The sequence below is a fragment of the Natator depressus genome, chromosome 10, assembly GCF_965152275.1.
Source record: "Natator depressus isolate rNatDep1 chromosome 10, rNatDep2.hap1, whole genome shotgun sequence".
NCBI classification, from domain to species: Eukaryota; Metazoa; Chordata; order Testudines; family Cheloniidae; genus Natator; species Natator depressus.
In genome coordinates, this window is record NC_134243.1 from 66,351,522 (window position 1) to 66,366,422 (window position 14,901).

The 14,901-nt window shown below is 38.6% G+C and overlaps 1 protein-coding gene across 7 annotated transcripts in view; it reads left to right on the forward strand.

Annotated features, from left to right (window-relative positions):
- The window catches only part of ADAMTSL3 (ADAMTS like 3), a 278,466-nt gene that overhangs the window by 31,363 nt on the left and 232,202 nt on the right, over positions 1 to 14,901 (forward strand). For all 7 annotated transcript variants that reach the window (XM_074966431.1, XM_074966430.1, XM_074966433.1 and 4 more), the window contains exon 3: positions 10,934 to 11,053. In XM_074966431.1, the coding sequence (XP_074822532.1) occupies positions 10,934 to 11,053 (120 nt within the window). The remainder of the gene's footprint in view (positions 1 to 10,933; positions 11,054 to 14,901) is intronic.

The following is a 14,901-nucleotide window of genomic DNA, read 5'->3' on the forward strand; positions in this document are numbered from 1 at the left end:
TTTCCACTGAGAATTTTCATCCAAGACTTTGAGAGAACCTAAACTTGATCTTTTAAATGAAATTTATCAAGAAAATATGCTGGTAGGTGGACTTGCTCTTCCTCCCTGCACTCTTTCTCATTCAAAAGAATGTGCTTTATTACACTTTCACAATACAGAAGGTAAATACTTTATTTAAAATATGTTCTTTGAAAAAGAGTCACACAAACCAATATATTTTTTTCTTCTGTGCGGAGGCAACACAATAAAATTATATGTCAGAGTAGTCAAGTGACTTGTATGGAAGATAAAAATCTGTGCTCTAGTTCTTGAAGAATATACTTTTTGGATGCCTTTTGGTTAGACAGAGAAAATTTTGTCCTCAGATGAGTAGAAATAATACTTGGTTCCTATATTGCACTTTTCATCCATAGAGCTGAAAGCACTTTCAAATGGAGGTAAATCTCACTATTCCCATTTTACACTTGAAACTGAGGCACTAAGAATATGCACGGGAGTGGTGTGCATGTTTTTAAGGGCAGAATCTGATCCACAGCCATTTACTTTCTGACACTGATATGAAGAGATCTAGTCCAGGGCCAGCTTTTCTCTTGGAGATTACTCCAGGGGTGCTGGAACAATTTGTATAGTGGGGGTGCTAAGAGCATTGAACCAAACTATAAACCCTGGATATGATGGAAACCACTTCAAGCCAGGGGGTGCGATATCATCCCCAGCACCCCTAGTTCCAGCACCTATGGATTACTCCATATTTTTCACCTTCATTTTTAGCTATCTAGAACTGAAATGCATTGGGTAACCAGTTCCAGTCATAGTAGTAATGAACGAGCAGTTAATTTTATGTAGTATTGTACTGTTGAAAATGTAATGCCTACATTTAGGCCTGGATTCTGCACCACTGAAGTCAATGGGAACTTTGCCATTGACTTCAGTGAGAGTAGGGTCAACTCAAGCCCCTCATGTGGGTGATTTAAATATAAGCGTGTCACTAAGGTAACTGTACATTCTGATTTGGCCGGGACAGTTCCCTTTTTAAGACCTATCCCTGGTGTCCTGACTTCTTTTGGCAAAACTCGGCATTTGTCCCTTTTGCTCTTGCCAATCAGTTGCCAAAAGCAAATGGGAAAAATGCCCAGTTTTGCCAAAAAAGTGGGGTGCACCCCGCTAGTAGGGTGTGGAGGAACATGGGGGAGGGGAGCAACAGTGTTTGGGGGAGGGGGAAAAGAGTTTGGCCGATTGTATCTGTTATGCCCTGCTCCTCCAGTTGGGGAGTGATGGGGTGTCACGTTTTACTCTGCAGCCCAATCAGAGGGCAGCATGGTTAGGGGCCTAATTCAAACTCTTCTCTGGCCGGGCCATGGAGTTATGACTAATGGGCCCCGGGCCCTATCCCGCAACCCGACTGGTAAGTGCCCAACGGGGTCCTTCAGCGTCCGCTTGTGCCAGGGCACTGAGCCCCCATCCCAGTCTCATGTCCTTCCCACCCACCATCCTTCAGGGCCGGTCTCCAGAATCCTCTCCAGCCTACCCCACCCCAACCTGTTTCTTTCCCTCCCCAGTCTGCCTCCAGTCATCTGTTTCTGCCACATCCTGGCAAGGGTGCCATTTAGGGAGGGAAATGGGGGGCACCTGCTCTGCCTTCTGAGTTTCATACCACCAGCTGTGAGCAACCCCCCCACTGGTCCCCTGTGGCTTGCTCCTCTCCCCCATCCCCTCACCAGCTGGGGGTTGGCCCCTCCCCATACCAACATCTGAAATGGTAGCCCTGCATTCTGGCCTCCCCTTACCTCCCCAGGGCTGCCCTCTGGAGTGTCCTTGGTCCCTCCCACTACCCGGAGCCTCCTTCCTGCCCCTCTGCTATCCCAGCCCCCAAAGGGGCATGACACTGCTATCTGGATCATAGTCCAATAGCTTCAACTCCTGGCTCCAAGCCCAAAAGTTCTCACACTTGCACACTCACACCCTACTTTGCTGCCCAGATCCTAGCTTATACCGATTCCTTTTCTCTTTGCCCCCATCTCTGCTACTTGGCCCAATTAGGGGCGCAGAAGAATGGGGGGATGAGCGGGGGCATGGGAGATAAGTGGCGACTCCAGGCAGCTCGGGCCAGCCCCATGTGTGCAGTTTTCAGTTTAGGGAAATATGATCACCCTACATATCCAGTCATGTGGAGAAGAAGTACACTCTGCCTAACTCAATGTTCAGAAGATGCTCATCTGGGGAAAAGAAATGTAAAATTCTAGAATTCGTTTCTTTTGGAAACATGAAGCAGAGTTGAGAGTTAAGCTGGATTTTTGAAACTAAATAATATTTTGGCTAAGCATTACTGAAGCATTTCAGTGAAAAGTTAAATCTCTTAGCCAAACTATGTCAAGAGAAAATACAATTAGTTGTTGATAAATATCCAAAAGTTTAATCACCAGGATAAATTTTAAAAAGCACAGGAAAAATGTTCAAATTTATTTTATCTACAGCCTGCAGCAAAAGTTTTGCCAAAGGAAATGTATTTATATTTAATCAAGATGAATTTTGGAGAAAATAGGCTTTTTTTAAAAGAGCCTGAAAGAATGACAACACCATATTTTTAAAAACAAAATCATCTGGATTGTCCTTCTCTCTTTCAGTTTTGGCTTCAATTGAGCAAACCTAGGGCAATGGAAAAATTCACTCTAAACCCTATTTTCTGTGTGCTCTGGATCTAATCTAGGGCACATTGAAGACCATGGAAAGGCTCCCATTGGCTTGAATGGGCTTTGGGTCAGGCCGTATTTGAGCAGCAGAACTTGTATCAGATGTTGCCTTCTCACAAACATGGATCTGGCTGTAGGACTGGTTTGTAAATATGTTCTTTAGAAATAGTCAGTGTCCATCTATGACTAGAGTTGTTCACTAATGGTGCCTCACTCTCCTTTCAAAACCAAATGGGCTCTGTGAAATACCTTTCAGATACCTACACGTGACTCTCTAGAGCCACTGGGACATTTCCCCGAGGCACGTTCCATTTACATTTGGACTAAGGGAGTCTAGAATAGGAGTTAGTTGACAATGGAAAAACATTAGGGCTTCTAGTTGAACCAGAGAGGTTTGAAGTCTGATTTCAGCAAGTCAGAGTGAACACTAGGGAGAGGGATTGGAGAGTCACACACTCGAAGTACTGTTGATCGTGTCACTGTGTGTCTGTCATGACCATGGTTTTTATGACCAAAAAATGAAACATGTTAGGGAGGGGTTTTAAAATAAAAATGCTTGGTCTCTGTTACTACAGTCATCTGCTGAGCAAAATTCCTCCATGAATATTTTACAGATACGGACCTATAAATGTTAATTATAGTGGATATTTATAAAGTGAACTTTCAAGGATTTAACTATGAATTGAATATTATTCAATATTCTAAATAAGTGGCCTTGTTTTCATAAGTGCAGTGCACCTGGCAGCTCTCATGGAAAAATCAGCTCACTTATTTAGGTGCCTAAATGTAGATTTAAAGGCCTAAGTTTAGGAACCCTGTAGAGCGGAGGCCACTCCAGCGTGCTTCCTTTCGGTCAGGTGTGGTGCCGCTGGTGAACCCTTCCTCACTTCTATTCACCTAGGTTATAAACCAGTCCAGACAGACCTTTTAAATCAAGGAGCACCCCTTTTCCAAGGGTCTTGTTTATTATCAAGAGCCATAAACCTAAGTAGGAGTTCACTTGGATATACCTGGGGACATTTGTCATCTCTGGCTTAGTCCAACTAGTGGTCTCTGGCTCCTTCTGTCAGGAAATTGTTTTTTCTTGCTCTTGTAAATAATCTCTATTTCTGGAACCACTCCTAGTACCACTCTGGGTTACTCCTTTTCAGTCCCTCTAAGCAGGAGTCCGCAGCTCTCCTTTGTGGAGCTGGGCTGTATTGATTTAGTCTCTTGTTCTCACCTTAAACAGGATCCCCCTTCCCCTCCGTTCTCCTCTCTGGAACTAGGTTCTATTAATCCAATCCTCTGTTCCTTCTTAAGCAGGAGCCCTTAGCTCTCTTCCCTGGAGCTGAGTTGTTGGTTAGCCCAGTTTTTCCACCCACTGACCCCTTTCCTTAATTAGGCTTCAGGGTGCTCACAAGCCCAGCCTTTCTCTGCTGATGTTTCCTGGTGTCTATCCTGCTATGAGAGAGGAGGCAGCCTTTGTGTTGGTCCCCTTCTCCCAGCTTATCCTCCAGCTGGCTGTGTGAGAGGAGAGCCTTGCCCTGCCCTCTCTGGAAGGCTCCTGGCCCCAGGTCATCAAAGAAACAGTAACAGGATTTCCTCCCGAATGCTTCTCACTCCTGGGACTGCTTCCTCTTTCCCAATGAATCTTGGGAGACAGGTTCCTATATATACAATCAGACCTTTCAGCCTCTTAAAGGGCCATGCTACACGATGGGGTGAGCTGACCATTGGGCCCCACTATCCTTAAGAGACATCACCCCGTCACAAACCCATTTTTGAAAATATTGGCCATGACAAATAGCTAGCCTTAGTCATAGTTACTTTGATATGTGCTCATCATAATTATTAACAATAGAAATACTGTGAAACTATGGACCTTTTCAGTGTGATTTTCTTTATTTAAATACTTCACAACTGGATGATTTGTGATAAAGTTTGGTGACATAGCCCACCCAACTCTTCTGTGCTAGATTCCTTGAAAGTGCATTAAAATTAGCTTCTCATTAGCTGGTGTATTTCTTCCCTAGGGCACAAATCATATGCTACTACAGTTTAACCGACTGGAAGATATTTAACTGTAAGAATCAAATCAAAGGTTCACACTTTTTTGGTATATGATTGGACTTGCAGTGCATAGTAATCTGACAAACATGTATTTGCAAGTGAATAAGAATGTGATTCCAATTCTTTTCTGTTTGCCATCTGTTCGTTTGTTCTTTCTTTAAAAAAAAATTCTTTGACTGATTTTGGAGACTAACCATTTCTTCCTCCTCATCTCCAATTTTCTTCAAAAAAAAAAAAAGAAAAAAAAAAAAGAAAAGGAGTACTTGTGGCACCTTAGAGACTAACCAGTTTATTTGAGCATGAGCTTTCGTGAGCTACAGCTCACGAAAGCTCATGCTCAAATAAACTGGTTAGTCTCTAAGGTGCCACAAGTACTCCTTTTCTTTTTTCTTTTTACGAATACAGACTAACACGGCTGTTACTCTGAAATTTTCTTCAAGTTACCCTTTCCAACCACTGCCAGTTCAAGAGTCATCAAGTCACAGGGAACTTGCTGCATTCTCTTAGGCTGTTGTTTCATCATAGGGTTAGAGATGGAAGAGACTTCATAGTTCATCCAGTCCTTGATAAAAATGAAGGATTATTTCTTACTGTACATTTTCTAGTGTATGAGGCCATGATTCAGCAAAGCACTTATTTATATACATAAGTATTTTGCTGGTTTGGGGCCTTACTGCTACTTTAGTAGTAAACTGAATAGGCTGAGTGCCTTTTACCCTCGGATGTAGAGGATTAAACTTTATTGCCAAGAGAGGGCTGGGAAGGAATTTTACTTTGTGGCATAGACCTTGGGGCTTTTTAACCTTCACTTGGAACACTGAAAACCAGTTACCTATTAGGCTTAGGTGGGTGTTATTGTGTATTAACAGTGTTGCATGAAGGTGAGAGAAAGGTAAATATTGGTGAACCTCAGTCTATCCTGTTGTCTTCTTTTTTGTTCTTAAGTATGCTCTCCCCCTATAGTGGATCTCTGACTGAATGTTACATAATCAACATATACAATTTTTTTTATGGTAGTGCTTTGAATTTGTGGTCTTCTGGTTATAGCAAGGTATTGGGAACCAGGAGTATCTTGGAGCTAATGCTGCTCAAACCACTGAGTGACTCTTTGATTTTTGGCAAGTCACTTGGCTTCCTTGTGCTTCAGTCAATCCAAATATAAATTAGGTAAAATACAGGACTTCTTTGAAAACCTGAAGCTACTTTTGAACTGAGCTTTTCTTGGAAAATAATGTAATCTTGTGTAATTGTTTATACTTTATCTTGGTTTCCCAAACTTTTGGAGCTACTAACACCCTTCTGGACTAAAAAGTATTTTGCAACACCCTATCTTAAAATCTCTAACCTCAAACATGAGCAGGTTATTTGTTGTAACCATACCAGAAATAATTAACTATAGATGTCAGACAGCAAATTTGAATTACAAAGGTGGTACAAAATTTTAGCTGAGGCAGGGAGGTAAAATTATACTGTGCAATATGAGTGAATTGAGTGAATCTGGCCTCTTTCCTCCAAATCAGCCGTTGTTTTTAAGCATTTAAGAAGCTCCAGGAAAATGTATAGTATTTTATAATCTTTGCCATTTTTAAAATCTGTTTGATTTTTCTCATTATCTTTTCATTATGTAGTACAGTTTGTTTTGCGCAGAGTATACCCTGCTTATGCTTCCCCCTGTTAGCTAACACACCACATAGGCTTAGAGGGGGACTAGCTGATTTATCTCAGGTAATGTAGGTTTGTGTGAAGGGAAAATGTACTTATTGGTACATTCATTTTCTTTTAATGAGTGTTTGGTTCTCAGAAACCTGTGCTGAAGGTCTAGAACTTGTCACCATACGCATGTCATAGGCATGAAAGAATTCAGTGAGTTGTGCTCAAGTCATTTCTTTGAGATGTTCCACCTCCATTCTTGACCTTTCATCAGTAAGAATTAACAGAAGTTAAATCCTAGTGCTGCTGTTTTGATTCTAAACCTCAAATTAATACCAGAAGACATTTATATATAAATATGAAACAATTACTATAGATGTCCGGTGGTTATAGTAAAATAGAATGGAGGCATGTTACGTAACGTTCAGTTGAACTTTGTAATAACCTTCATATCAAACTGACTACAACAGCTTTAAACTAAACTGTATCTTTCAATATAATTAGGAATCGGAAACCATACTAATAGTTATGGATTATAATACTTGGATGAATTCTTCAACATATAGTGTCTAATATGCTGCTGAAGACTAATATTCATATAAGAGTTCTGTAATGTTTAGGGTTAGGGAAAATCCACACTTCTGGATTCATTAGATATGACTAATATGTATCAGTTGAATATTGATACTAAATATGAATCCTGAATAGCAGGAACAGTGAATGGAGAAGAGTCAAACAGCTATGGGGAGGGAGTCACTCTCATAAGGAATGAATGGGACTGGGACTAGGCTTGGTGAACACAGTTGGAGGAAGCCATTTTACATATCCAATATCCAGAGTGAATTTTAGAATCAGACTTGTATGAATATGAATCCAGCAAAATGGGCAGATTTGCGTGCAAAATGATTGTGGCTTAGGGAATTTTCACATCCCTAACATAATTGCACAATGAGGAAGGACCATTACTTGAAAGATTTCCTGTGTGAACTTGAGGAGTAGTCTTATGGAACTCTTTAAAACTGATTCGTTAATTCAAGAGTTTTAAAATCTACCGGCAATGGTTAATAGGAAACTTTCCCTGGCAAGTTAAGGAGGAAAAGTCTCCTGACATCAGTTTTTGCATAATTTAAGCCTTCATTTTAAAAAAAAGTCAGATTTCCAGCTTTTGTGGTTGCAAAGAAGACCTTTTGAATAGAACTGCTGTGGTGTTGTCTGACCGAGTCTGTAGACAGACAGCTCCATTACTTCTGCTGCAGCCCATAGCTTTTCCAGGCAGCCGCAGAGTGAAATTAACCAGACTCTGGAAGATTCCATACAGTCTGCTAGGGGCTATGTAGATCTAATTTATCTGCAGAGCCCTTAGCATTCATTGCTGTAGTAGCTATAGAAATCCCTAAAACAGGTAGATGGCTTTACTGCTGCTGCTCAGAACTCTGTGGGTAGCAATGAAATTGACAAAAAACATGTCTCTTTTGCTCTACAGTAGAAGCAGAGGCAGTCTCTGGGAGAACTGCAAGAATGGGGATTTGGGTATTGGTTGATTTCCTCCTCTCCCATAATCAGAAGTTTGGAGAAGTGAGAATAGTTTAATTCCTCACCAGTCCAGTAGCTTCTGAGGTCCCTTCCAATCCTGATATTCTATGAAGTGGTTCAGGGATAAGGGGAGAAGGGGATTAAAAATAGGGAGAGATTTCCCTTCCAGCAGTCAGGGGGCTGGGGAAATTCGGTTTGAGCAAGTATCTACCAACCTCAGGCTGATACCAAGCTTGGTTCAGGAACATGAGCACCTTAATAGAAATCCTACTATCTTCCCATTCTCAGCAGTCAGAGGTGTGAACTGGTCATCTCATCATGTCTCCTGGACCTCACTGGTGGGATGGAATGGAGTTGAAAGGCAAGGGAGACCTCCATTGTTTGTTTGGTCTCTGGCTAGCAGGTATCTGGGAAATTTTTCAAACTCATGTTTGTCTGTTTCTTCCCTGCCTTTAAATCTTCTTGCCTGGTATGGTAATGCCTATGCCATATTTCCTCCTTTAATGGCAATCTGACATTTATTTTTAAAATATTTTACGCAATTACTATTTTTATTATGGTTGTCCACCTCTATTATCGCCTACCACCTTTCCACTTCATCACAATAATATATAAGAACAGCATAAAATCTGGTTTAAAATGACTGTTCTAAATCTTACGTACATTTATAATCCACCTGACATGTTTAACTTGAAGCGAATAGCATTAAACTGTTAAGTGTTCTTAAAACACCAGGATGATGTATAATTGTTTTCTGAAAGTAGAGGCACTTTAAATCTTCAGCTCTCATTTAAGTAATGAGTTTACTGCAGACTAGCCAAGCCATTAAAATTGATGCCATCAACTAAAAAATGTGGTAAACTCTCACAAAGTTCTAAAATTTGAATTACTATCTAAGCAAAATACTCATAATAATAAAAGCTTTATAAAGAATCCTGAAAGATCCCACATAGAAAAAAATGGACCATGGAACAAACTAGGACATACTGTATTCAAATAAATACAGTGTAGGAATGAATGCACATTAAAGCTGTTCAAATGTTATTAGTAGAACTGGTAGAAAAAATGTCTAAATTTAGATGATTTTTGGTGAACTTTTTTCTATTTTTTGACTAGCTGGTAGCTTTGTTGAGACTTTTTTGAAATTCCTTAGAAAGCTATTCATGATTTTGTGTGTGTTTTTAACAGAGCTCAATCAATTAGATCTCAGCATTGGCTTGCCATGACAGTTGACTGATATTAGATTCTAGTAGATTATTATTTTTGACCCCAATCTTTGCTATATATCTCTGTGTTCTTCAATTCTATTCGCTACTTAGTAGCACCCACAATAGTTAAGCAAACTAGTTTCTCTTATAATCCCCACATATCACTTTCTAAAACACTCACCTCTTGGGTTGAAATTTTCCATGATTGTGGCCAAAGTTTGCTTGCCTTAATCTAGCAAGTAGTCTTGTATTTCACCCAGTGGCTAACTGCTCATTAGCTTTTGACACTTAAATAAATGTGTGTGTGAAACATATTTCAATTTTTCTTGTAACACTTATTAAATTGTTATTTCAGCTTCAAATGTTGGCATCTTATATATTCAAAGCTTAATGATATATGTCTGAATGCTTTGTAGTTTAAATATTTACCTTATAAAGATGGGAAACACAAGTTAGTTAATCACTGCATATCCTTCTGGCAAACTTGTTTATGGGAAATTAAGCAGCAGTATGTTATAGACCCTTTTCTGGAAAGTGTGGTGGAATAATTTGGATTCTCTTCTATCCCTGAGCTCAGCAACTCTTTCCAAAATGTTAGCAATTTATAACAACAATACTTAGCACTGCTCACTTTCAAAGCATTGTACAAACATAGTTAACCTTCACAACACTGTTGTAAAGTAGGTCAGTGAATGTTGTTATCCACTGTTTAATCCTGAAGAAATTGAGGTAGAAATGTTAAGTAATTTATCCAAGAGCACTGTTCTTAGCCACCAATACTTTGCTCACATCACTAGATTACACTCTTCTCATTTATTCCTATATTCTCATATAAGGCCCGATCCATAGCCCATTGAAATCAATGGAAAATCTCTCAGCGAGTTCTTCAAAAGATTTAGGATCAGTGTCATACGAAATATGTCAAAGGTTGTGACTGCTGTGGGCATTTTGGAGCCACCACGAGCAGACCTCCAAAAGTAGCTGGGTTGACTGAAGCATTACTGAAAACTATGCTTATTTGTATGATGGACTTTAGTGGGAACCCTGAGTTGACCATGACCAGCTAACACATACATAATCCTGTCTTGCCCTATCTACATGAGGTGTGAAGCCCTGTTTAAAATCCTGTTTGCTAACACACTTTTAAAACACTACCATTGTCCCTATTTAGACATGCTTTTTACAAACAATTTCTAGTTATATGATTCATTAATTTAAAACAAATTAACTTAGCTCTCTTGATATGTGATGGGGTTTATAGCCTAAACATCTGTCATCCCATCTTCACTGCAGAAAGGATTCATGGAAAGCAGTAGCAATGTAAGGTTCTCCAGACTACTTTGCCAGTGATATTGTCACTCTACTGATATGAGACAGGTTGCAGGCTTGAGCCTCTTTGCAAAGGATCATGGCTCTCTTCCATTCAGGCCAGAGAATTAGTGTTCGAACTCTATGGAACATTTTTGAAATTTTGTAGACCATTACGATATGTTGGCTGTCTATTTCTGATTGATCATTAAGGTTACTGACCCTATAATTGATACTTCCATTTCAAGTCAACAGTCCAAATGAAGCTGGTAGCATCTATCAGCCTGTAACATTCTCATCACATATACTCAGGACCAAATGCTCAAAATCCTGTGCACAAAATTGTGCGTAAAATACATCACGTACTTTGCTCATATGTGGGCATGCGGTCACCATAATTGTGTTGCAATTAGTGTTTGCAATTAGTAGTGTTTGAAAGTTTTGGTGCTTGTCACCAGAAGCCATAAAGTGACCTCTTTGTATCTCTTACAGATAAGAGCAGAGCAGGTGCAAGGTGCATACTTCTTGCCTGAGTTTGCACTTTCTCCACAGGGGAGTTTTCTTGAAGATACAACAGGAGAACAATTCCTCATTTACCGCTATGATGATCAGGTCAGTATGCTGTATGTAAAAACAATAGAGCTTTGTCATATTCACCCCATAGTGACACACTAAGAATTGTTTGAATGTTCCTGTGAAACAAATTAGTCATTCATTTTGTATTGCTTTTGGATGGTGCATCAGGTTGGAATACAGTGAATCAAATGATAACACATTAAACAAGAAGCAAAATTAGAGAAGTTAATTGTAGAAATTAAACAACACTTTGTAGAAATAAAACAAACATGGAAAAGTCTGATAGAGTTTAATTGAGAGGAACTCTATAATGTTGTGAGGATATTTAATAGATTTCTACAGAAGTACTCTAAAATACATGCAACTAATAACAATTGGCATTCTTTCTGTGGGTCATTTGGACTATCTAAAAGAATTCTGTAGCAGGGATATAAATTTCTATTAAGGAAGATGTCTATTGAGATATTTAAAAAACCTACAGAAATCATATTTCATTAAATTCTATGACTTTTTCACAGGGGAAACTTGTTTGTATGTTAATACTTTACATTTGTATAACAGCATATATACAATAAGTGATTTTCATAACACCTCTGTGACAAGTCTCTCAATTTTTCTAAGTTTACACAGTCAATTGTAGAGCCAAGATTAGAACTCAGAAGTTCCTGGTCCTGTGCTTAGTTGCCCCAAACTTGCTGCTAGTTTTCATATGTCACTTTAAAAAGAAATCGGAAATATTTATTATTTAGAAAGCCTATTTTTATAAAGAAAGATTAGTGAATGCAGTTTTCCAAATGACCAAAAGAACTGAATTAACATTATGGGCTGAATTATACTGGAAAATGAAGTATTGTATCTTATAAGTTGTTTGAATGTTACTTGGTATTTTGTATTTCTGGCTTATTTAAGAGGTCAGTGACCTAGCATGTTCTTAAAGTCAATTGCAAAGAAACAAACACAGGGAGCATCATAATGGATGAAGCAGGGTATCTGGAAAGTAACAAACTTTGTATCTTAATTAAAAAACAGTAATGCTTTCTCCAGACCCTATAGATAAATTATACTAAACATGGAATACAGATATAAATGTACAGAAAGTACATGAAAGAAATCCTGTTAATCTTGGCAAAAGATCTAAAGTAAACCTAGGAAGTGTATGGCATGCTGTGGAAATTTACTCATACCACAGTGTGTTCCAGAAACCCACTGAACTCCACATCAAAACTGCCTGAGTTGCATTTGTAGACACGCAGAGTGCATTTTTTAATGTAAGCGAAGTAGGAAGATTCTTAGAAAACAAGGCACGAAAGTGAAAGCAGAGCAGTTCTTGCCCTCGGGTCTGGGTATGCTGTCTGCAATTGATTGCCAATTTTATTGTGAAGGGCGATCTCATCACGGTATCTTTTTTTTAGGAAAAATATTGTCGTGTTTAACCACTGACTCTAAGGGCAAAGATTGAGATGGGCTTTGTAGCCTCTTCTTGCCTAAAACTGTGTATCTGTTTAGGAAGAGTTAAAGGAGTAGTTAGAATCTGAAAACATGCTCAACTACTGTAAATTATTTGTCTGAATACTGTTGAAATGTATGTACAGTAATTCGTACTTCTGTTACCCTAGAGGCTTTTGATTGATTTATAGAGAAGGTACCTAGATGAGCTGTCCCCTGGACTCAACACCTGGGAAAGCAATAAGTTACAGAATAGTAAACCACAGCTGCAGCCTAGGCTGCATTTAATGACAAACTTGTAAAAAACCCAATAAAGATTATACACGTTTTGATGAAAATAGCTTCAATTGAATGGAGCAACATTTAGAGAAGAAGACAATAAATCCAAACATAATTGAGTGCATTTCAGAGACTTTTAATCAATCACAGTACACTGTATGGTGAACACTATAGCTCATTTCTGAAAACGCCTGTTCCAAATCCCATTGCAGTCAGTGGAAAGATTCCTATTCACTTCAATGCAGCCTGGATCAAATCCTGCCTGTGAACAACCTGAGTAGTTCTTCCACAGACGACATGTAACTCTGGAGCTTGCTGGCAGGAAAAGGGCTTTTTTTTTAGAATTAGCCTGATGCTATACTACTTACAGCTCCTCCCAAGAAATTAAAATTAGTCATCTTGAAAATAACTTTGGATTCCTGGAACTCTTAACATAGTAGACCTACAAATGAAGAGCTCAAAAGTAAATACAAATAACAGTACTAGTGCTTTAGAATGGGAAGTCCGTCCTATAGGATTTTTTAATATAATATCAAACTGTTGAATGCAAACAGTAATTGCTATAGCTCTATGGCTGAGCCTCCTGTGAGTAAATTAAGAACTCTTAAATGATTGGGAAAACTCTTTGGCAGAATTGGTTAATGATATAAATAAACGAATTTATAATAATTAAAGGTACTGTTACTATCACTTATGAAAGTGACACATGTTTGAGATTATTCCTATGAATTTATATATGTGTGTGTATAATACAGCATTTACCATATGCTTGTTAGTAAGCTGAAACCTTGAATGTATTAATTCTCTATATTTCATTCTGGAATGGAAGAAACTCTAAAGGCAGAATATGAAATTCTTCACCAGGTAATTCTCTCTGAAGTCTCTGGGCTAGATCCTCAGCTGGTATAAACTGACATCAATCAATAGAAAAACACCAGCGTAAGATCTGAACCATGATTATCTTGGTCAGATTCTTGATATGGTTTAATTGTTGGCAGACCTCGGGAGCACCATTTCCCACCTTTCCCAACTATCTATGAAATAGTCTGTATCTTGAGTTGCATTTATTAGAAAATATGGACAAGTTCAGCAATCAGTTGTTTTAGCATCATCATCGTCATGATCCAAGATTAGTTTCCTTATGTTCTCCAAACACAGGAATGTTTCAAAGAAGTTTTCTTTGGCTGTTGTGTGTGATATTTTTCAAGCAGTGAGCCAGTTTAATCTGGACCATTCATTCCTTTGTTAGTAAGTAATCTTGGTAAAATAGAGCTGTTACTTAAATAGTCAATAGTATTTGCTATCTTAAAAGACAAGCTTAAAGCAAGTAAGTATTAATGGGAACACATTGTACTCTGTTCTAGCCCGACAGAATTACATATGGATATACAACATAGTACGTTTTGTTCTGGTTTGTTCTGGCAAGAGTGTGCTTAAATTTTTCTACAAGATTACACTAAACCTTTCACATGTTGGGTTGCTGTGAGTATACTAAGGAATTACAAGCAGATGAAGTACTTTTCTTAGATGGCTTCTGAGACCACTGTTAAATATGTTTGATCAAATGGTTTTTCTAAGGAAATCTATGATTGCAGAAGAAACTGTGCAGGGCCTGCCTGTCCACAGTTAGATATTTTTGTGAATGTCTGTATAAAAATAGTATGTAACATGGTTTCTTGCACATTCTCTCTTTTATCTTCAGGGAAAAATGAAGACAGTAAATTAAAACTAGTACATTCAAGGGTTCCCCAAGAGCAGAAACTTGCTCAAACATAGAAGGATGCATTTTCTAATAGCTCCTGGAATGTTAAATAAGCTACATCTTGCACTGGTACGTTGTGTACCACAGTTCTAAAATTCTATTGAGTCAATGTCATTTAAATCAAACTTAGTTTGAAATAAATGTTGGTATGTGGCCAAAGATCTTGCTTGCCCTGAGACATGCCAGACCAGAAAGAAAACTTTACTTCTTCCCCCTCACTCTGAATTTGCTTTTAAGAAAACAAACAAACAAAAAAACACATCCCATTTTGAGATGCTAGTTGTACTTTGCCATAAGGAATAGTTTACTGTGCTGGGGTTTTTTTTGGCTTCTCACCTTTTAATCTACTACAAGGAAATATTTTTTTCCCAAAATACTAGTAGTACTGGAAATTTTT